Below are 24398 nucleotides of genomic sequence, written 5' to 3'. Positions count from 1 at the left end.
AAATGAGCGAATTCTTGCTTCCTGGTATCTAGCCTCAGGACACCCTCCCTCCTCCAGACCCAGGGAGATCCTCAGGGTATTTCGGAGTGCCTTGCACAGACCATTGCACCTGCTTTCCCGACTCCCTTCGAGTTCTCCCCCCAGTCCCTCCCTCCGCACGCTGCGAGGCAGAGGACAGCATCTGCCTCCAGGACAGCGCAGGACCTAACAGAAGCCCCATTCTTGTTTTCCTGGCAAGGAAATAGGGTTAGGTGCTTCAGTAACACATCACGCATGGGGAGCGGGAGGGGGGAGGGATGAAAGAAGCCAGCCATTCCTGTCAACATGTGCCATTTTGGTGCCTGTCTCATACCAACATCAACATAAAGTACAAACAATTTATCACTAACTCAATTTATTACCTATTTGCATTTTGGGATCTTAAAAATAGAGCAGACAAATCATAATGCACGATGCCCCCAGTGATTTCTATTCCCTAATTATGCTGATAACTTGCTTGATTAGCACGATGCTTTGTACAACAGGACTAGCTGGAACAGAGAGAGTCTTTATTTACTTCAGAAAGGCTCTGGATATGATTAGCAGGAGTGCATAAATGTACATTAGTGCACATTAATGCAGCAGCTAATCTAGATGGTGGACAGAAAAAATACATATTGTATTTTTCCACCTGGTATGTTTCTATTTGAAAATTCCTTCCACAGCAAGTGCCTCTGAGGTACTTACTCTAATTTTCCTGTTGCAATTTGTAATTACTTTAGATTGATATGTCTGTTATTCTAAATAAATTGCTTTATTGGCAAAAATATGCCCTCTTTGTAAGGAGATTATAATTACTGCCACACAGCACACACTTGACTTCTTTCTCTTTGGGAAAGGAAGGTCTGAACTCCTTGCTGGGAGGTTGCTTTTCTTTTACTTTTTTTTTTTAAGGAAATTAAAGATGTTTTCTGTGCAGAAACACAGTTGCCCTGCAAATGGTGGGGATGATTCTGTCCACCACCTTCTTACTGATGATATCTGTATTTTACAGACTTACACTGGGATCTTTGCATCAGTAACAAGCAGCTTTTCTACACAAAAACTAGTCTCAGAAAATACGGTTAATACCTATGTTTTCTTAAATTATATTTAGTAAAGTGTTTAGTATGATTTACATTTATGATTTACCATGACAAATATTTTTTACATTATCTAGGGAAAAAATTTCATACTTTCCATGCACCAGCGAAGTCTTAAGCACCAAGAAACGAAGAGGGAATCCATCACCCATTGGCCAAATTGAGGGGGGGGTCACAGGAACGGCAGAGCTATGGCAGAGGTCGGACAACCCAGCCTGCTGCTGAAGGGCAGGGGCGCCAGAGGGGAACATATGCCGCTTTAGGAACACCACCTCTGCTCAGTGGTAGCTGAAAGTCAGGTAGGTCCTTGGAAGGAATGCCCTCTTCCCTATGTTCTGTTCAACACTATCCATATTTGATGGAAGAGTCATTAGTTGCTTTAAAGTTATTTAATTTTTAATGCAAAACCCTGTGAGTGTTTCCATATTTATTCTTCTGCGCAGAAAGCTCTTGGCTATGCTATCATGACAGTGAGTGATTGGTGTTTAACACTGCAATCATCACCAATAGTTTTTCGATACAAAGATACAGGGTTGAACAATCTTCTGTTCAAAAAAAAAAACAAACAAGAAGAAATCTCCCCTCCCAAATTACAAGATACACTGAGTAGTTGCTGTCTATACAAGCCAGATTGACTAGTTCTCTTCTTTCCTTGCCTCAGAAGCAATATGCTTACTTTCCTTACACTTACATGCAAGCATACACTTTGTGACACCACTTGCTCTCCTCCTGATTTGGCTGCAGGGCAACACATTGTACTGTAGCTTCTCGGATACATTCTGCTCCTCTCTTGCTAATCAGGTTTCATTGCTGGCAGCCAAATGGATGATGCCCAGATTTCACGATATTTGGAGCATTGCAAATTCCCATTCTGCTGGGTATCTGACCATGTCAATATGCTCTCTTGCTTACACTTAGCTGAGTAATTTCACAAGGTTAAATGCCAATACCAAATCACTAGAAGGATTACAAAGACTATGCTTCATATGTGCATTGTGAATCACTGTGCTAAAGCAATACAAAGAAAGGATTGTCACAACAGTTGAAAGGAAGGAGGACAATGCAGAATGAAATTGTCTTTAAAACCACATGGCTGATCATACCAATGCTTTGGAGGCTGCGACACGCTTCAGCTGAGCCTACAGCTCAGCATGCAAAGAGCAAATTGGAGGAAGAAATACTTGGCACTTTGTTTAACTGCAGCCAGACAAAAATGTCTCACCTTCTGCCTCCAGAACAGGGTGGTTAGATTAGAGACTATGAAATTGCATAGCTTTTCTGATGGAAAGCTACTCTGTAGTATCTATCATTTAGCTTTCAATTTCTTACCAAGAGTTATGGGTCAATGGCTAGAGTCAAGTACAACCACTTCCTCGTGCTTATAGTAATTACTAACTCCCACTTTATCACGATGCCTTTTATCTGAAGTATCCCAAAGCATTTTACAAATTCAGCAACACATCTATGTTGGACCTGATCCAAAGCACATTAGGGTCAATGAAGTTAATATTGAATGTATTATATGCATGTAAACACTGGATAAATTGCTTGCAATTGCATAATTACAGTTGAGGGCATCCAAACAGCCCTAACTCTGCCCTATAGCAATGGTAACAGTAGAAAAAAAGAACAATTGGATGAGTCTTCCAAAAACAAACCAAAAACCACACACAGCTCTTCCAAACTGAGACCATATTAAAATAATTAGATCATATAAATAACATGTATTGTTGGCAAAGAACTGCTTTAGGTTGTGTGTGTACCTTGGTTAAACATTCCCAATCTTGAGTTTCCTACTGTTTAATCATCAGCCAGAATTTCCTGAATGAAATGCAGTTTATCTGATAAACCTTGACAGAAATTTTTAGGGTAGACAAGATTACAAACAGTTTATTTTAACACAGTATCTATCTGCAACTAGTGATCAAAGTTGGCCACCAGTATTCCATGTTGGCACTTCCCAGAGCACTGAAAACGCATACTACCCAGTGAAGTCTTTAAGTCAGAGAAGTACCAGGAAAATGGTCATCATCTGCTTCTCACCATTTTTAATGTTCTTTCCTTAAGTATCCTCAAGAAGCTACTGTTGGAAATGAAAAACAAACTGGCTGGACCTTTCACCTGACCTGGTGCCACAATAATGCTTTTAATCACACATTTTGGAAGATAAGCCTCGGGCATTATACTAAGACTTTTACAGTGTTGAAGCTAGTAAATCTATAGACCTATTTCAGACACTGTATGAGTTCATATATCCTGATAAGGGCTAATACTGAAGTACTAAGTTAAAAAAAATAATTTCTACCACAGAGTGGGGCTGATATTCGAAAGGTGCACACCAGTATTTTAAAGTTGCAATAAAAAGCAACTCTAATTTTTGTCCTCAAAGCAGTTCGAAGTTTATCATTATGAACACTTATGTCATTTTGAATTTGGCTCTCCTTCTGTTAGTGATATTGTTGGACTTTTACTGAGTAAACGACCCACCAGTTATTTTCCTGTGTGGATTTCTGCTTCCCTCAGTACTAGAAGGATAGGGAGATTGTGAAGAATGGAAGAAACAACTGGGGGATAGATGAAGTTTAATAAACCACATAAAGCACTCCCTTAAGCCTACCATGGGAGACAAAGTGGGGGTGCTTTACTGCAGAGCGGTGTGCAGCGATCAGTGCAGGTATCATCCCCGCACTCCGTATCTGCTCCTAAAGTGCTTCCGTTAGGACAACATGATTCCCATCATTCTTCCCAGTAATTTGCAGAGAGCGCGCCTCAATCCACACGGGAGGGATTAGAGCAAAATTGCAGTGCTTGCGAGGTACTCCGGGCTGGCAGCCTCGGACGCCAACGCAGTAGACTATTCAGCAGGGACTCTCCGAACAGGTATAAAACAATACAACCAGATGTCATTTCCTCTGCTGGAAAGAGCTCAGCTCTGGAAAAGCTTTCTCTCTGCCTTGGATCAGGCTCCCCAGGGACAGCACAGCTTTTCTGCCAGCTGAAGCACAAACCGATGTTGTCTAGCCCAGCGTGCTTTTTGTGATAACTAGAGTTGGACCACTCCACTGCACAGGAACATCCGTGTTCAGCAGTAACAACCTTCAGCCACTCAAACGTCTGACCTGAAGATATGGAGCACTGTAATGTAATACTTCATTTCTGTGAAAACACCCTGAAATTCAAGCACTACAGATATTCTTAAAAAAAACACATGAAGGAGAACAGGAAGGGAGAACCCTTTCCACCACGAAGCAGAGGAGCAGGGACCAGGCCATCTGTGCCGTCTCCACACCAGGAAGTTCCCCAGCCTGACTGGTTAAAGCCCGGACAGCCTTGCCTCATCTCACAACTACCACTGCTTGGAGGAGGTCCCTTTGAGCCTGGATTATCCCATGACTCTGTGAAAGTCACTGTCTGACATAAACATAAGACAGTCACTTCACAGTTAGCAATGGACTACCAAAGTATTTGATAACTAGCATACTTTAGTCGGGAAAATTCCCCCTCTGCTTTTCAAGCACGAAAGGCCAAAGATGTGACTCATCAAGGTGACAATGCCAAAACAACCTAGCATTTTACCATGGTATTACCATGACTTAACTGTTCACACCCTAATTAAAAGTCTCTTGTCAAATGCTGTAATGCACATAATAATGAACATGGCAGCCTAAAATAGTTTGTTTCTAAATTTCAAGACTTACAGTTGTACAGCCACTAACAGACACGGTTGACATCAGCAAACCAGATGTTACTCAAGTCCTGAAGGCATCGGGTTTGATGTAACACAGTAACTAAGTGCACACGACTAGAAAGAGGTTACACAAGTCTGAAGAGGGCACAAAGAATATTTTGTTATGATGAAAGATGAAAAAGTAGGCAAACTGTTGACAGTCCAGTGATCTGCGAACTGGCAACAAGCCGAGACATGTTCAACATGGTCGTACAAAAAGAACAGCTCTAACTATGAGACAAGAGTCTCGGTAGGTCAGAGAGCATTTAAGGAAGGGAGTTTGGTCACTCAAGAGGAATTCTTAGCAAATGTTAAGTTCATAGAGCTAATGTCATTCTGAGTTGCATACTGAGGAAAATACACTTCTAAGTATTGCATCTCAGTTCAGGAACCTACATTTTAGGAAGAATATGGAAATAGTAATAATAGCAAGTCAAAAGAAAGAATTAAAAAAAGAAAAAATCCTTCAGTGGCCAAAAAAATAACTATATTTTGCTTACATTGCCTGGTCTATTTTAATGTATCCAACATCAATTATAGAAGTGAAATTTTAGGGTTTTGATGCTTACTGTTCCCAAAAGCCACAAATAAAAAGCTCTCATACATATCACAGAGTAAGACAATAAAATAACAGGAGCCAGTGACCAACTAGAGTAGCTTCAATTCCTAGGAACCACATTTCACCACAGGGAAATAATCTACAACAAAAACCTCCAAACCCCTCCCCCCCCCCCCCCAATGCTCCAAAACCAAACAAAAAGAACACAGCCAGCTGGCTGTCATTTCATACTAATGTTCATTGAAAAAATGTTCCAAGAGGCAACTGGTGCCATTCTGGATGCAGACACCAACAGTCTGCATTTTTAGGACTCATCTACATCCACTGTGGTATATCCACTACTGAACAAACCACCAACTTTAAATATAAAAGTGATACAGATAACACTAGACTTCAATCATCTGTCAAGCTCTGCTCTGCCTTCCTCCCCTTAGCCTCTATTACCATGTATTTGTGATTGCAATTACCTAAAAAATTCAGAAGCTATACCCTCATTTTAAGTCGAAGTAACCCACCCTTACTTCAGTGGGGCTGTGGACATACAGCACATCAGCTATAAGTGTTAGGGGCAAGCATCTAATTCCCTTTGCCAAAGGCAGAAAAAATTGGATCGCCTTGAATACTTGGCATTGTGAGTGCACACAAACCTGAAAGAGAATAATTAAGATGAACGTTGGCCTGCTAGGTCTTCTTTAAATGGTGCTAGTCATGAAGGGAAGAAAAGAACCTTAGAAGAAAAAAAGTGATTAGAAGCGTTAAATCTGGTTGTTTGGCTTAATTCCCATCCTGAGTCACACTCTAGTAGGAAATACAGACACTTGATCTCTCTTCCCTCCTCTGTCCTTTCCTTTCCCAGTGAACTAAATGTTATGACACCCTATGTCCCCTTCCTGTTATGCCACTTTTATACAGACATGCCTTTTCTACTCTCATGTCGTTACCCTCACTTTAGATCATACCATCATGCCTACCAAAGAAAATCTATTGACCGAAGGGTTTGTCCTTTGTTTAAGCATTCTGAGTAGATGATCCACCTTCTTTGCTTCATAATAACTTGACAAAACTAAGGAACATGCTTATGTTTGATTAATTAGATTAACTAGTTGCAAAGCAATTTCAGAAAGTGACTAATATGCAGATTTTATTTATTTTTAAGGTGGAACTGTTCTTTGGCAATATTCTCATAGACGTCACAAAAAGTCTTTCAAAGAAAGTACTTCCAGGGCATTGCTAAGAATCAAAGCTCCATGTACAGAAACACTAGAGAAGCACCAGAATCACATGTATTTATAAAGCACTAACATGCCTGCAGATAGCCAATAAAGAGATCAATTTTATTTTTGTTCTCTTTCTCCAAAATAGTCTTGTCTGAATAGGAGCCTGCTTTTAGAATCTCCTCTGCTGTACAGCACACCCTTCAATTTTCAGTGGCACTATAGACAAGAAAAGTAAACGGGCACCTAGCTGCTTTGCTAAATTGCAGCCAGAAGTCTTCACAAAACCTAGGGGAGCAAATACAGCATAACATTTTAGTATGGGAGAAGTGGGAGGGAACCCCATCAGTAACAGCTAGATCAAAACATCCCATCCACAAGGACACTGCTCAATTGCAGTGGGCTGAGCTGGTTGTCCTATAACATATACATCTCTCACTCCTACAGCAACTGAAAGCTCCATATTTACAACGTGACTGAATAAGGCAAGCTTCCAGAAAACACTGCAGGAAAGAGCCCATTCAAACTGCCATTTGACAGCTCTTTATAAGGAGTAAAATCAGACTGGTGTTTGAGACAGGTCGTAGTGGTCCATCTTTGTGGACGGTCATGTGACCTGGCCTTGCCCGTCCTGGCATTCCCAAGGAGGAAAATTCATCTTGCCATTTTAAGGTATAACACAGACTGAGCAGTTCAGCAGGTGTTTTTGTTCACATAAAATGCTTACAAATGGTGCCGCTAATTGAATTACAAATTAACTCATTATCAGATACAGTAAGCAATTTCTTTAAATTAAGTGGAGATTAATTAGAATAGCTGGGCAGAATAACTGAAGCAAAATGGTCCCACCCTCCTCATCGACATCTAAACCTGTCAAATTATTCTAACCCAACAGAAATTGATTTGGGGTTATCAGGTACATCTGTCAAACTACCACCAAAGTCTTCAAAACCTCACCGTTTTTCCTAGTATTAAAACATAAACATTTGATATCTACAACACTTCACAGCATCCTTAAGAACAGGTAGATATTTAGCCATTTTTATTGAAAGAATGGATTCAGTCATGCATTTAAGCGCTTACAAAGGGCACACTTGTTTGTTAGTTTAGCAAATTGCAAAAAAGAGAAAACAGCGCCTATTATTCTTTGTAACTTTATTATTTATGAAATCATTATGAGTATTAGGGTAATATTTCCTGATAGCTAATAATTACACTGACATTTCCTCAGGTTATGCAAATATATTCACTGCCACCAGTGACACTGGAGCAATCAAGGTTATCCCTCGTATCATGACACTGTGCTACCATAGAACAAAACAATAAACGTTAAAAAAAAATGAGGTTTGGGGGGAAAAAAAGATTTTAATACTGCAATTTTAAAAATCTGTTCCTAAAGGAGAAAATGGTCAAGCATTATAAAACATTATTAGCAACTGTAAAATTAAGGACAAAGACAGTTTAGAAACAATCCATCAACTGATCAAGAATTTTCTTCCACCTCCCTTGTATAAAGGCAACGCCACACGAAATCAACCACCAGAGCCTCACAAATGGCATTTTCAATGCTGAAAAATAACACCGTTAAGTCTTCTCATGTGACTCACAATAAACATCATGACAAACTATATAAGCTATATTTTAACTGGAGTCTATGAAAAGGAAATTAATTTCACCAACCTTCTGTGATAAGGAAAGATGCAGGTATTTAATGCCAGCATGGTCTTGTAAACAATTCTGTAACATTTCCAAAGAAAGCTGGGATTCAGAATGACATCTTTTTAATCCCAGAAAAGGACTAGATAGGGAGGGCCTGATAAACATGTTTTAAGCATGTAAAAATATTAACTAACATCTCAAGATACGACCTGTTTAGCAACGATCACTAACCTGAAGTGCTGGGAGAGATGAGGGCTATAAGAAGCAACCACTAAATTTTCTATTCAGTGGTCAATACACATCTGACAACCAAGTTTATGACGGATGTTCATCAAATAATTATTGGAAAAATTGTATTCAGAGACATCATGGATAGATATATTTTTTTGTACGTGGATGCTTGAAAAAGACTGGTGACATTCAGATTTTATCTACTCTAGTAGATAATGCTAAAAGCAGTAAAAAAAAATCTATTTTAAGCTGACTTCTTGAAAAAAAAAAATTACCTGAACTGTTCATTCTTCAAAGTTTTTTTCTTTCAGTGATCTCATGTAAATGCAATGCTCATAACTTCTACCGGGGTTAAGAAACCCACAAGGCACATCTATGCCAAGAGCTGAATGAAAGCTAGTGAAAGGCTAAACATAGCAATCCCTCTCCTTTAAAAGAGGAAACAGGGCACAGTTAAAACAAACCAGTGCTGGTTAAACAATCATGACACAAGAGCAAAGCTTGTTTCTTTCCCTTTTTTCCCCTTAATGCAAATTAAACCAGCACGAAAGCCTGACAAACTGGCATGGATATGTGGACAAGGCCACATCTTGGTGAGTCTTCAATGGTCTCCTTATCATGATGACATGGGAGACACCTGAGGAAGGAATATGGTTGCTGTTACTCTCCAACAAACCCACTCATTCCCATCCACATCTAAAAAGTAGATGTGTTGCAACAAAGAACAGAAGTGAGGAGAAAGCAGATATACCAGAGCTGCACAGCTGAAGACCTGTCTTCTGGAAAGGAAAGAGCAGAGTGGGTAGAAGAGTTAAAAATACTAACTGTAAAGCAATTAAAATTTGCTATAAAGCTAATCGGTGGTACCATATTAGAAAGCAGCCCATTTCCACAGCTGCTAAAAGAGGTGCTGTAAATTAACCAAATGACACACTAAAAAGCTTAAACTTAAAGTCTGCTAATCCCTTTAGACTCAGTCTCTAACAATTTTGTAAGAGGAACTGCAGCTTCTTTTGACAGAAACAATAAATCATCCCCTCAAGCAGGATATCTTGCTGCAAATAGGTATGTAAGAAACTAAATCTGTCCCGGTCGGTTCAGATCAGTGTTTTAGAGCAGCTTATGATTATGTTTTAGAAGAACTTTTTCCTCATTTAAAAACTCCATCAGTTTTAAAGTTAAATCCAAAGATAAATTGGGCACTTAAAGATATTAGAGGCTTTTTCAATAGATGTGCTGGACATTGTACTAGCTTTCATGTTATTCCATAGGCTAGTTAAGCTCATTGTTTGAAGTCCAAAAGCTTTCGGAAATTAATGTCTAGGGCTAAACTTAAATCTTTAAACACTTTTCAAAGGAAGATTCATTCTGAGAGCCAAACAGTCTTAGCAGTCAGCCTTTTCAACAGGACCTATCTGCAAAGATAGATCTAAAAGGAATTGCTTCATCTGGCTGCACCAATGAAAACCATTTTGAGAAAAAAAATTCCCTAATACATCAATCTGCTGTATCCACAGAAAGCAGCAGCTTCTGATTTGTCCTTCATACAACTGAAAGTGAAACCGATACGTTCAATTCTTCATCTTAGGGCAGGGTACGGTAAAAAAGGGAAATGTAGATGTAAAGTACTGAGACCCTTTGTTTGGACAGCAGATGAGACAACAGAGATACATTTATTGATTTGCTGCTCTGCTAATTAACATACCACTTTCAGTCTTAGCTTTCACCAAAAGATTGAGCTGTTTCAGGCAGTCTTGGAAAGCTGCTCCTCAGAGCAATGCTACCTTGAAACAAAGCAAAAGCACTGTAATTTCTATTTTTAACTGCTAATGCACAAGCCAATTTTACAAACGCTCTGGTCCATGTTTTCTGACATACAGAGCGGTGTACAGCAATGGATGAGGCGAACAAAGCAACATGTGTACTTGCCTTTAGCAGTGAGTACACTGGAATAGGGTACTAGCATGGAAGAGAGCCCCCATGGTCAACGTGGAGACTTCAGATCTGCGTCCTTCATCAGACATCTCACTCCCCCTGCTGTAATGCACCCCTTTGTGACCACTAAGTTACAAGCCACTGTTTAGCAACTATAGGAGATTAAATAAAAAATGTGTTCTCAATTTCTGGGACTGCATTTCCATAAAGTTCTCCCACCTGTATTTTCTGAGAGATCTGCTCACTCACAGCCACAACAATTGCAGCTCCAGCAGGAAAAAGGGAAAGATGACGTCCTCTGCATCCTGCGGTCTTCCACGGGAGACCACCCATTGATTCCAGCCTGTGCTCAGGATCAGGGCAGCCAAGCATGGAAGCAGCACAAGAGAAGGAACGCATCACTGGGGAAGCGATGCTGTCCTTGGTGCTTTGGAAGTTCAGCCTGCATATCTGCAGTCCCTGGGAGGTGGCACTCAATTAAACCACAGTCAGACACTCAACTGGCACTATACGGACTCCCCAGTCATCGGGGAGGCTGTGCTTCTTAATACCAGCTTATTTCATATGCATCACAAGGCAGGAAAGGAGTGATCATGGTCTGCCCAAGCACAAAGTCCAGTTTTTCCTTAACTTCTCTCAGCAATTACTTGGAAAATTCACTTTTATTCAGAATGTCAGCACAGATCCCTGACTTTCGTTCCTTGCTACATGCAGATAATTAACCCATGAACACAGTAGTTTCACTACAAGAAAGGATGAAAACAAGAATAGAATATAGAAGAGATGTATATGCGGTCTGAAGGCCAAATACATACAGCAATTTCCAAATTAGACACATAGTTAAAGGAAATATACCACAGCTCTCAAATGTATAGACACGGGACAACTTCTAAAGCCTGGGAAGTCCCTGAGCTCACAGACTGCTGCACACAGGGAAGGCCCCATGTGAGGAGACACTCCTCTATTTTGCCCTTTTATTATTATTATTATTTTTTTAAACATGCTATTTCCCGCTCTGCCACCAAGCATTTCTGGCAACCGATGGAACTACAGTTTTGGGACATGAGCAGATAATCTCGTACTTCAAGAGATAAGTGTAATGCTGCTATTCACATCCAGTGCACCTCAAATGAACAGCATAAGATAATGCCTTTCTTTTTTCCCTGGTGCATTTTATTCATATCCTCAGTATGTTAACATTAAAATGACACCATTTCCTTATGTTTTGAGAAGCCCACTTGTTATTAATTACTTCTTCGTGTTTTTCTGCTGGTCTTTCTACTTGCAGATTTACAGTTCCAGAGAGCCAAATACAGGCAATTAAAAATAAAATAAAAATTCTTAACCTTTACACCAAAAGGAGGAATACGCTGGCATTGTGACAAAATGGACTGTAATGGCATTTCATAAACCTGTAAGCTCATTTAGAGCAACTGTGTGACAACGTTTTAAGATGGAAAACAAGCAAAAAGGCATGTGGCAGGAAAAAAAGCAGAGGGGTGAAACACGCTGAGATTCTACGGCAGCTTTAAACACCAGAGCACCCAGATGAGGATACCTCGCCCAGACGATGGGTACTTGTGCCTTCTATTTAAGTGCAGGTGCCCCATGCTTGTTTGCGTCAAGCAGCGACGTGAGTCTTGCACCAGAACCCACCGCAGCTTCTAGGTAAGGGACCTCCTGGTGCTTGGGAGTTGTGGTGGTCCCATGCCAAACAGATCTATTTTCCTGGCTGGAAGCATGGCTGCTTTTCAGGATATGACTATGTGAAGATGTCAGCTGCTTGTTTGTCCAGCAGACCCATTCCCCAAGCACAGGTGTGCTGGTAACTACAGCAAAAAGAGAAAAGCAACGTGCCCCTCTTCACTAGTCCTTCTAGAACCAAGATAGTGCTGGGCAAACCAAATTTGGGGAGCTGCTTGCCACCCTGTTTGCTCCACCGGCGAGGCAGGTGTGAACAGAAGGTGCAGCCAGCCCTGCTGCTGCTGCTGCATGGCAAGGGGAAAACCCAGCCTAAGAGCCCACGCTGAATGTGCAGGGCTGTCAGGTAGAAAGACAAAACCAGCCTTTTACTACCAAACTGAGTGCATTTGATCTGAAGAAAAAAAAATCACTAAGGCACAATAAATAAGGAACCCCACAAAGAAATTTTTTACAGTCAATTGTCATAGGAGAGCTGCAATTTCTGTAATGAACATGCATTAAACCCTCAATAAAAAAGTTAATTAAGAAAATGAGATTTTTTTTTTTTAAACTCAAAACAACTACTGCTGAAAAATACATTATGTACAGTAAATATGGTTTGGCAGGAAAGGTTTGTTGCGGGTCTCCATTAGTATGGATAACAGACTTCTGTTCCAGGAGAACTGAAAACAAATTCAGGCGCTCCATATAGGGAAATAAAATATGAAAAGCAACAGCACATGAAACACCACAAGATCATAAAAAGGCAGAGAACACAGATGTGCAGAAACAGCACAAAATCCACAGGAAAAAAGAAAGGTCAGATATACGCTATTAAAACAGGTAACTGAAGTATGTGCTTTCCCCCATCTCACATTGCAGCAGATTGTCGTTGAAGCTAAGTGCCACGCAGTTTCATCTATCAGTAATTAAAAACAAACAAACAAGTGTCTGTAAAGAATAGATGGCTTTTTGGTCACAGAGAGAGATTTTGAAACCACATTCAAACAGTTCCGTATTGATGGCTTCCACATTTTCTCTGAGTAATCCAAGAAAAAGCTACTGACAGCATCCCAAACCAGAAGGCAGTAAATAAGGATGTCAGAGATGACAAAGAAAAATACCGAAGAAGGTTCAGAGAACAGCATATATGTATGGTGTGACATAGGCACAACCTATATGGAGGGAAAGCTGCAGATTAAAAGACTGTTAGTCACAAGCAGAGAAACATAAAAGGAGGGAGAAATCAAAGAGAAAGGCCTACTTGTATCATTAAGCAAGTAGAAATACAGAGTATGCCTTAAAAATGAAAAAAAAAAAAAAACTAACCTTTACTGTGACTCATAATTGTAAAAAAAAAAAAAAAAAAGAAAAGGTAAGTTTCGACAAAGCAAACAGAAAAAGAGCTAGCAGGGTTCCTCAGACTTGACACCTAAAGAAATGTTAGGCTGGTATTTTGAGGAGAACTCAATACTTCCACTGTGAGCAGCACATGCTTCCTCAGCAGCCAGCTGGAGCACAATGAGTAATTGCTTTGTGGGTATTCGGCTTTGGTTTCCCCATGCCAGACCAGGACGGATAAGCGGAGCATAGCCCACCATTGAGGTTCCTGGTCACCAGCAGGAGCTGGGAGCTCCCTGGGAGCTGACCAAGAAACCTCCCCCCCGTGGAGTGCCCTGCAGCACAAGAAACAGGATTCTGGAAAATAGGGCAGCTGTGATGTTTGTTACAGCTTCTTTATCAACACCTCGGTCCCAAACTGTAACTAAAGCTGACCAAACCCTGCAGCCTGCCCAACATGCTTCCCTTAGCTGTAGCAGGCAAAGAAAAGGATAAACTCATGAGCAGCTCGAGGAGCCCCACTGCCTAATGTGCCCAAAGCAGCGAAGGTTTGGAGATGCACACCCCAACAAACACCAGCCTGCTGCTTGAGACCACAGGCCACATACTCAGAGGCCTGCTTCTCTGAGGACCTCTGGGAACAGGCCCAAGCACACCACTCTAACATGATTAAGAATAATAATCTTTCCTTCAAAGTTCACTCTCTACTCCAAAAGCATCATCTTTTTCACCAAAAACGTTATCATACAGGCAGCACAAAGACAGCCGCTTACACCTGTTCTTTACCCTAACACGGATCAGGAACAGGAAATACAGCACCTCAGCTCACGCTAGGAGAGAACACACTCCCCAGTACATGGGAAACATTAACGCTACTTGCTTTACCTGCATCAATTAATCGAGCACAAAGCTTCTTACTTGCTTGCTGGGGGAGAAGAAGGAGCCCCGGCTTGCTCTTGTTCAGTGTCCTCTTCTTGCAGGGAAGGGAGACAGAACCTGCTGTCTGAGAGCTGCTGCGAGACCCCAGCCACCCCACCTGTGGCTCATTTGTAGCCTTGGCGACAGCACAAAACCAGTGGGGGTAATTCAGCTCCCAGGTGAAACTCTGCAGGCAGCAATTTAGCGCTTGCTTCCAGGTGGAAGGGGGAAATGATTCTCCTGTGTTAAAAACAAAATGCTCTCCATCTCCCATGTGTAGGTTTGGACTTCAGGAGAAGAAGTTTATCCTGATAAATGAATCCCTGTATCCAAGAGCTGTTGGTGTTTTATCAGGGAATATTTTTGCAACTGTCTTTCACAAACCGCTCACTAAAACATTTGCTCACGGCAGTTATTGCTGCATTGGTGCACAAGTCCGACCCAGCCCCATCTCAGCCTCGCTCCATTATTAGGTGCTTTGGAGGACAGGCATGGGAATGAGCGCTTAGGAAGTGCCTTTCCCTGCATAGAGGCTGCAATCCTTACCCATTAGAAGCTGCCTAATTCCAGGTCGATAGCTATGCAGTGACTGATGGCTGCAGGTCCAGTTTTGCATTGTCTGGTGCCCAAATAATCTCTCCATGGTAATTACAGAGCATGTTCCGTGGTGGTGGTTCCTCACAATGGCATTTAAGGATGCTTGTGGGAGCCTGTGAATGACTGGGCTTCTTTAGATATGCATTTATTTAAGTTTTTACACGTTAAGGTTCTAAAAGAAATGTCTCTGCAAACAATATATTTCTTATGCAAATGTTCCCATAAAGTTGTATGTAATGTAAATTTTAGTTAAAAAAACAATCTTGTGTTTTGGTATTTTTGCATGCTGTTGCTTTGTAAATGCAGGCTGTTTCCCTGCTCTGCAGAGAGGTGGCATGCAGCTGAAGCATCAGTGAAGTTTCATTGTTAGTACTTAATTAACAGAAAAATCTTAGGCTGGTTTTCAAACAGGTGAGCTCAATGCACACACTGAATGCAGGTAAAGCCTTACCACCATGCTCCTCCTCTCTCACACATGCCTGAGCCCAAGGAAGGGAGTATTTTAACTTCCAAGTCCCCTCACACCTCTTCCTTCTCATTGCCAAGATGGTGATTATACTGCATATCGTCTTGTTGAGTCTGTTACAGTGTGTACACACTACAAAAAGACCTTCAGCATCTAGAAGTATCAGTCTGGCTGATTTCAGCTCCTACTGGTGCTAGCGGGAGTTTCCCACATGTGGGTAGCCAAACATCTGAGCAGGAATCTGTGGCATGGATCTAGGAGGAGAATATTGCCTTTCATCATGGCTAGCATGCAAGTTAAGTAGAAAAATATTTTTCTTCAGTCTGTTCTTTGGTATCGTGAAGATAAAGCATCTTTACTCTCTTTAAGAAACTCGCCATGTGCTGCACTGGAAAAACAAGTCAGGAATAATTAAAGATGACATCTACTGTCCAAAGAAGCATCTTTGATAAATAATTCATCTTCAAAAACTTGAGAGGTATGAATGAGATGGCAAACAAGGTGCTCCCCTTCAGCGTGCGGGCCTTGCTGGCTGTCCTCCTGCAGCACGAGCAGCTCATAATACCCTGGAGGTGGGGACAAAGAGAAAATAGCTTTATTAACAAATTTGTCAATGAAACTGTCAAGTACAGGCGTGTGCTGTAATCAAGTACTTGCATACTTCATGGCAGACGTTATCATGCGCCCCTTGAAGTATCAGCTAGTTTCCCACAACAGATTCAGGGAAGAACAGGGACATCAGACTGAACTCGCCCCCCCCCAACCACAATGCATTACTAAGGGTTTGCACAGCGTCTGTCCTTCATACAGGATTGTGGTGACAAATACCCATGCGGTTACAAACGACATGGTGTTACATGGCTTAGACCCCAGGGAGCACCCTGCCAATTCTCTATCCTTTATTTTTAGATCTGGTGGCATATGCATTTTGAGTGCTCTTAGCAGAAGGTCGCAGCCAGCGAAGTGTCAGTACCACACCATTTTCCATCATAAGCTTTGAATAGTCTGATTTTACATATTTTGCTGCCAGTCTTCCAGCAATGGGATGTGTTTGCTTTCTCCAGCAATCACTCTTACACACACCTACTGAAACATCTGCAGGAAAAATTTGCTCCTTTTAACCCTACATCATTCTTCCTGGAGCTCTCCTGCTCCTCGTGCTAGAGGGTGCCTGTTTCGAAAATGTTTAAAGAAAGACGTTATCCCTTTTCCCAGGTTTAGCAAGCAACAATAAGCCTTTTTCTTACTGGAAAATCCTACAAAGAAAATTTTAACAGAACCCATCTTCGTACATCATATCACTTCACTGAAGGGTAATTCTGGATAAGAAAATTTAGGTCAAATATTTCTATATAATATACATACAGATTACATATATATTTACTGCTTAGGACTAGATTAGCTTATATGAAAATTCTTTCTATGAGAGGATTGAAAAGGAGCATATCTGTATTGAGTGTACTTGAGCTGATTTCAAGTAAAAAATATCTGAATGGGGTATTGTTATGTGACAGGCAACGCATTAGTGGGGAAGGGAAAAGTGCTCCGTGCCGAGGAGGGGCTCCCACATGGTTTGAATTTGACAAATTCAAAACAGCAGTAGGATGCTTCATTGGGAAGGGTGAGTCAAAGATAAAGACGGACATTTTAGAGGTGCTCACAGCAAGCTGCTCCTTGCTCAGACTTTATGACCCCCCAAAAAATTTGTCAGAGTTTTGCTTTTCCACTTGCATTTTATATGGATCAACTACATTTAACTTTGGACATTTCCCCATCTACTTGCCAACCATCATTTACTTAACATAAATATTGATTTTTTTTTGTCTCTGTTAATCAGAGCTCATCTCACAGACTCTTACCCTGCCAAAGGAAAGCTCCACGTGGATGCTGGTAGATTGCTATGACCTTACTGAGGCGGGTTGGATTACCAAACTGGCTTAAAAAAAAGGGAGAAAGGGGAAAAGAACAAAAAACTACTCAGCTCTACACAGAAGATGTTATGTATATGTGTGCACGCCATACTAAAATCTCTAAGGGCTTTTTTGATTGGGAACTTGGTGGTGCTTAACACATTTTACAAAGATTTTTTTATTAGAAAAAACATATAGAGGCATAAAAAGACATTTTCTTGCCTCCTGTCTGTGCTTTTTCAGTACTTACACTGAGAAAACATGCACATCGTTTGTGCTGCAGAAGTATTTAATGCTTTACACATTGCTAAGTGGGCAATCTTGACAGAAAACCACAATCCAATTTCAATTTGCTTTCATTTGTTGGCTGGCCTGGCCCATCACTAAGGTTGCATCACACAAAGGTTGAAGCCTGCTGTGCCCCCTGCTAGATAGCGAGGGGACTGCACACTGCTTGTGGTCCAAATTAATGTCAAGGGGAAATTCCAGATTATTAACCAAGAGGCCAGAAATAAGAAGCCTCTTACTGAACACCTTCTAATATTTTGAAGTTTTTTTTGAATGTCACCATCAAACCAAACTTGTCAGGACACAGCACTCTTACTGGGAACCATTTAAATCTTGTCATTTTGCTGACACCTGCCCTTTGAAGAAAGGATGGTTAAATTTGTCTACATAAAATGCAAGTGGACTTAATTTTTTTGTTTACAAGTCAATCCACAGAAGACCTGAAAAAATAATTAAAAAAAACCACAAAACACACCTTTAAAGAATGGCATGCCACAGCCACACTTCCACAAAAACGACGTGCAATTTGTGTTCTCCTAATCCTATACTGTGTCCGTGATTCAGACAGGAAGAAGTCTAATTTATTTGAGCATCCATGTCTAGAAATCACAGTTTTGAAAAGAAACAGGAAATACATTTTCTCAAAATAAATTAAATGAGAAAAGTCCACACTTTTCTTATGAGCACGATGAGACTGCTTTCATGCAGGTTTGTATAGTTTTCATGTTTAGTGAAAGAGGATGTTCCAAATTAAAATACAATTATTTTACTAAGAAACATACCCTTCTGCCCTTACAAGGTGAAGAGCTGAATGTTGTGGGCATTATTGAGCCCCAGAAGCTGAAGAGCTGAATGTTGTGGACATTATTGAGCAAGTAATTGCTTCCCCCAGTGAATGTTATTTTATGACTCCTATACAATGCACTACAATTTATTTTGGAATACATTTTCACAGAAATGCCTTGCTATTCGCAGAAGATGTGTAATACCACAGCATTCTATTGTGGAGGGGTTTAATGAGAGGGAAGCGGTGTAAAAGGAGGCGGACGGAAAAGTGAGCTAAGGAAGCTTGTGGCTAAGAAAGCACTGAGGGGACCAGTCTCCGGGCAGAAACCTGCCTATGGCAAGCAGCACAAACTTTCCTAAAGGGCTGTTAAAGTGACGTGAAGTGAGGCAGAGAAGGTCTGAGACTGGTGGGGTGAGAAGGAGAATCACTACAAGCAGCTGAGAATCACGGGATGAATTTTGTACAGGAGAAGAGGTGATGCTGGACCGACAGGAGGCTATAATTAGGAGGCGAAGAATGACACAGGGAGAAAGCAGAGCTCTGTAGAGGATGGGAACAGTTTTGAAGACTGGGAGGATGATTTTATTCTGAGAGGAACTCAGAATGCAAATAAATGGCTTCATCTTACAGGACTGCGGCTATGTGCCCCCGTGTGCGGTACCAGTAGAAAAGATTTCTTTACAGACAAAAAGTCCTGTAAGAAAATGAAAGTCTGTAGGATCCTCCTTTGCCAGCTGTTGAATGCCCACTGAACCCAAGGACAGGGGGAACACAGAAAGTTACAAAAATATGAATTCTACCAAGCACCTGCAACAGTATTTGCAAAGATGCTCCTGGTTCCTGGGCAAAACTGGTTTGGGACCTAGAGTGAACTACTACTTCTTTTTTAAAAGACTATACTTTTTTTTTTTTTTTTCTCTGAACTGAAACAAACAAAACTTTCTGAAAAACTGAAGCTCTGACTTTTGGCCAGCTCCAGAGGCAGAGGCAGAGTTAAGGCTCAAGATTCAGTTGCAGGAGCTAAAGCAGGGAATAATGTATGAACAACTCGGAGGAGTGGGACATGCAGTTTTACGGCTGATCTTGAACCATGGGACACCCATTGATTCTCCAAAATTGTTCTAGAGACAAATGAAGTGTAATAGTACATCTTGCCATGATTGCATGTTGATGCCATTTCCTGCAGCGATGTGATGACACCATGGTAGGGCCATTAACCCATCTGTCACTTTCTGCATTTGTCTCAATCAAACTGACAAAAGAATGGTATAAATGTGGCTTTGGGCAACGCAAACAAGGCATTACAGACCTGACATATAAAAAAGGCAGTTGGTATTGTACAGAGGGACTGATATGACACAGACACATTTGAAAGTAGGATTCTTGCAAGAGGCCATTTAAATAAAATATTTGTCACTTCTCTCAAGCAACTTGAGATTACTGCTAAGGCACTCCAAAGTTCCTGTGATTCTTTGACAATCACCCTGCACGTACTGTACAGAGCACCGCACCCAGCATCAGGAGGAACAAATTCCTCTAATGCCTCATCCTTCAAAAATACAGACATCCACTTATTATTAGGCACATCTGAAAATATGTCTTGTGCAGGTGTAGTTTTAGGAAGACTGTTCAGGACTGTTAGGAACAATGTTCTGGTAACAGCGTTGCCTCCGTCTCAGCCAAAATATCCAATAGCTGAAGTTCTGGTAGAGGAAGGAGAAGAAATGCAGGCAGCTGCCTGGTCGCAGCTGAAGGAGCAGCACAAAGCAAGAGCAAGCCAATGAAGCAGGAACATGTGGAAGGAGATGGACAGAAGGAAGCTCAAGCCAGCACTGCCACCAAAAATCATCCCTCATCTGGGACCTTTGGAGTTACTGCTCTCCAAAGTGCAATCAGAGCAGAAAGAACAAATTGAGGCGTGCTTGTGAAAGCTTGCCTGTTTTTCCTACAATATCAGTTGTCTAAAAAAAAAAAAAAAAAGTTATTACCTCCCCCTGAAGCCTTGTCTAACAAATAATATGTTCCATCTGCCAAGTTTTCTTTTTTTCCTTTTTTTTTTTTTTTTCTAACGACTCAATCATCCAGGGATAAAGGAACAGCAACTGTATTTATTTTATTTCCCTAAGTGTAATCTCTCTCCACAGCAGATGTGACAATTTACTGCCAAAGTAAGTTCATCACACAATTAGTGGTGTGAAAGGAAAGCCTATTGTGTACCATAATGGTTTTTCTCGCTATTAGCGGTTAATAATTACCGACACCCGCTCCAGGGGTGGGCTGAGCCCCCCTCCCCAAGCCTGGGCTCTGCATATCCATCTCTTCACTGCACCAAGAGCTGTTTTGCCATCACCCTCTGCTGTGAGACCAGGCTGCCATGCTGCAAGGACACGATGCTTTGTAAGGAATTGTGATAAAAAACATAATTTTCTTGCTCCCAGACTCACAAAACCCCATTTTCACAGCCATGCTTGGATTAGCCTCTATACCCTGAAGTCACTTGACTTGTCTGATGCGGATTGATTACTTTTCCATTGGTGCTATTTTGGATGTGCTTTGTAGTTACAGTAATGACTTTCCTATAAACCTTTATCGTATTTTCTAATACAATTTCATAAATATTACTAGCACAATGCAGGCTAAGTCCAACATTTTATATAAAAACCCATAAAGTAATAATAAAAATTGTTAAAACTGGACCTTTAAACTACATAATGTATTTTCATCAAATCACGTTCTAGTATCTGACCCTACCTTGCTTTTTTGGTGCTGTCAGCATTTCCTGACAGTTACACCGGGTCCTCTGCGAGCACCTGCCTCTGCCAGCACTGCTGACTTTTCTTGTGTAGGGAGGTTTTGAAAAAAATCTATTCTGGGGCTGTTTTTTTGGAAGGGGGTTGGGGGAGCATTGGGTTTTCACGGAGAAATCACAGCAGTTGTTGTTTTCTGGTAAAACTACACCAAAGAACTAAAATAAAGCCAACAAAACTCCCAACAGATTCGATACATCAGAAATTTATGAAGAGCCGACTAAGAGCGTAAAGCGAACAAGCATCTATCAAAGCCTCTTAAACCACCACGTACATGCTTCTCTGTACTTCACTTCTTCTGGGAGTAAGGCGACCTTCAAACTACATTAACCTAAGAGTCCTTTACCCCAAACAAGGGCACGCACACCGTAGTACAACAGGCTTTTATTTATGCCCATTAGCTTTACTTGAGCTGTTTGCATGGTCCTGCTCCTCTCCAGGCACACCAAAGTTGCGGTCTCTCTGCTGCCCAGTGCCAACCACCACCGAAGGCAGGTTCTCCATCCAGAGGAGCACAGCTGTCCCCAAGTGCCCATCACCAAGGCACTCTGCCAGTCCATTATGGCTGGCACCAGGGGACAGGGCAGTCACCCTGGGACACCTACAGCAGTAAGGGACCTGTTCTGTGTTTTGCTGTGCAAGGGACTCTCTCTTCCCACTAAATGTAGTGAGAAATAAGTAGTTTTGATACCTAAAATTCAGATACGTAGAGGGGGCATACAAACAGCATGTTCCATCTCTTGGGATGTGTTGGGGAACTGAGAGAAGAAGCAAGCAATGACGTACTGGTTGGTGAGAGTGCCCTGGCTGGTATGCTGGGAGAGCAGATAGGAACTGTACTACCCAGGTTAGAAATATATAGTCAGGCAGCATTACTAGCATAACAGGAAGCTGTTTCTGTTGGCAGATCAGGAAACAGAAAGTAGCTTTTTAATGCTTAAAAATACATGGGCAGTGTAAAGCAGGTGCTGGGTACAGAGTGATATGAATTCACCACAAGCAGCTTGTCACAGCCATGTAACTGGCAAATCTCTGGGCAGCTTCTGCGCCCACCACAGCGAGAGGCATGGTTTCTCAGGCCTCACTGCTACCCTCAGTCTGTATAAGAACTTCTTTGCTGGTTTTCCTGCTGCCCTCCCACCCTGCTTTGCTCCCCTGTTGCCTGTGTTCCTTGCTGGACACAGAGCCTCCCTGCTTGGGTGACCTCCCTGCTGCTGCACAGCGCATCCCTGACTCTTTTCACTTCCACCTCCCACGAACCAGCACGCCCACCAAGCACATCTGGCATGTTTATCTGGCTGCTGTACTTCTGCCCGGACCCTGCTGGGACCTTGGCCTGACTTATGTGCTAGGGAGAGACAACCTGTAAGCAATATGTTCCAAAAACGCGCACGGATTTACGCGTGTCCCAGGCCTAAAAAGTGCCTGCCAGTAAGCCTTCCCTTGGAGAACATCTCGGGGGCTGCCAAGAGATTGCAGAGAAAGTTCGTAAAAACTGCTGTATATGCTGTCATTTTAATGGGACTCTGTGATATCACAGGTGACTAATATTTTTTCCCTGATAGGTACAGATATTGCACTGTTGAGGGGATGCCAGAAAAGAGCAACCTAATTTCTGTCCTCCCTTTTTTCCAGCTGCCAATCTCCTTCTGCGTGCTCAGTGCAGCTGGTGAGAATGGAACAGCTCAACCCCTCACCCTGTAATGGCTCTGGCCAAATCTGCTCTTTTGCCCCATGCCACTTCCTAAGAGAAGCTGTGACCACAAATAGTTGTCTTCACCAGTTGTCTTGCTCGGCCCCATGCTTTGTCTGCCAAGCTGGTAATATGGAAAGGCTGTAAGACATGGGGCAGGACTGAGAAATATCATTTCATCAGGAAGATTCATTCATAGTAGGCTAGTGAGGATCTCAAATTGACACCACTATTCCTCAAAAGACAGATCGCAGAGCTGCAGGAAACAGGGTGAAAAGAAATTTGAGAGCCCAACTGATATACCCCATCTCAAAAGGGCCATCTGTGGCACATTTGTCCAACCTGTTCTCGAAAGCCTTCAAAGATAAAATGCCTGTGATCTATCCCTCCGGGACATTCAAGAGAGACAACCCCCAGGACATGGAAACAGCCACCTGCAGCTCCTTTCAGCAGGCAGCTCCCGCCTGTGCTCCCACAGGCCGGGAAGCAGTGCTGAGAGCACAGCAAGGCTGGCTGCTGCTTCTCCGGGTGCTGGTTTGCATGAAGTGGTACCGGAAGAGAATCCCCCTCCAGAGCAAATCCTCACTCACTCACAAGCCCTCCAAAGACTTTCTGGCTCACAAGAGACTTGCCGTTGTGCTGGGAGTACGTTGCATCCCATGGCAGGACTTCACCCCTTTCTAAGCTTCCTCGTAATTTCTGTGTCTGTTTGAATACCTCAAACTAGGTATTTCTGGAAAAGCTAGAAGAAATAAATGATTTTCAAAAGCACTGATCTGTACTTCCCAGAGTTATTGGCCAAGAGTTACACATTAGGTATCATCTTTTACACATTTTATCTACCAGATTCACTGTGCAGGTTCTTCCTCCCTTCCATGCCTTTTCCAGCCTCTGCACGTTGCATTAATATCCACACATCCAATCCACAGGGGAACACCCATTTAAGAAAAAGGCTGCAGCCACTTCCAGATGATCTTTCTGGAAAAAACAAATTGCTTCTAAATGTTTTTGGTCTCCTCGCTTCCCAGTGCAGCAGCCAATGTCCTGGCTGCATTTTGCTACCGGAGCGCTAGCCTCGGTTGTCACTCAGAACAAAGTTTTGTTTTCCTTCGGTCATTCTGCTCTCTCAGCAAACTGAGTTAGCTCACTGATGGTGATTCTTTCCTTACAAATGATGCTGGTTAAAAAGAAACCAGAATGTGACACCATGCCGCTTGGCAATGGCAAACCAAGAGCAGCTACGTTCTTCTGAACATGGGCTTTAGCAGAAGCGAGGCACAGAAGCATTTTTCCCCTTCATTTCTTTGCCTCGGGTGTTCAGTTTCTCTTGGTATAATAGGCTTCTCTGTGCCCTTCCTGCGTAGCTTGTTCACTTTTAAAGACACAAAAGGAATCTCCTTGCAGACTCTCCGCTGTTAATAGTTTGTAATGCATCTATCTGAAGGAAACACAACGAAATCTC

The 24398-nt window shown here is 41.9% G+C and overlaps 1 protein-coding gene across 1 annotated transcript in view; it reads right to left on the bottom strand.

The window, feature by feature from the left end:
• The window catches only part of TMEFF2 (transmembrane protein with EGF like and two follistatin like domains 2), a 326923-nt gene that overhangs the window by 165903 nt on the left and 136622 nt on the right, over positions 1-24398 (bottom strand). The window contains exon 3 of the mRNA XM_040562211.1: positions 14389-16017. Within this exon, the coding sequence (XP_040418145.1) occupies positions 14389-14662 (274 nt within the window). The 5' untranslated portion in view covers positions 14663-16017. The remainder of the gene's footprint in view (positions 1-14388; positions 16018-24398) is intronic.

This window comes from Cygnus olor, chromosome 6 (assembly GCF_009769625.2).
Source record: "Cygnus olor isolate bCygOlo1 chromosome 6, bCygOlo1.pri.v2, whole genome shotgun sequence".
Taxonomy (NCBI): Eukaryota; Metazoa; Chordata; class Aves; order Anseriformes; family Anatidae; genus Cygnus; species Cygnus olor.
The sequence above is the reverse complement of the archived record's forward strand: the minus strand, read 5'-3'. Positions and strand labels throughout refer to the sequence as shown.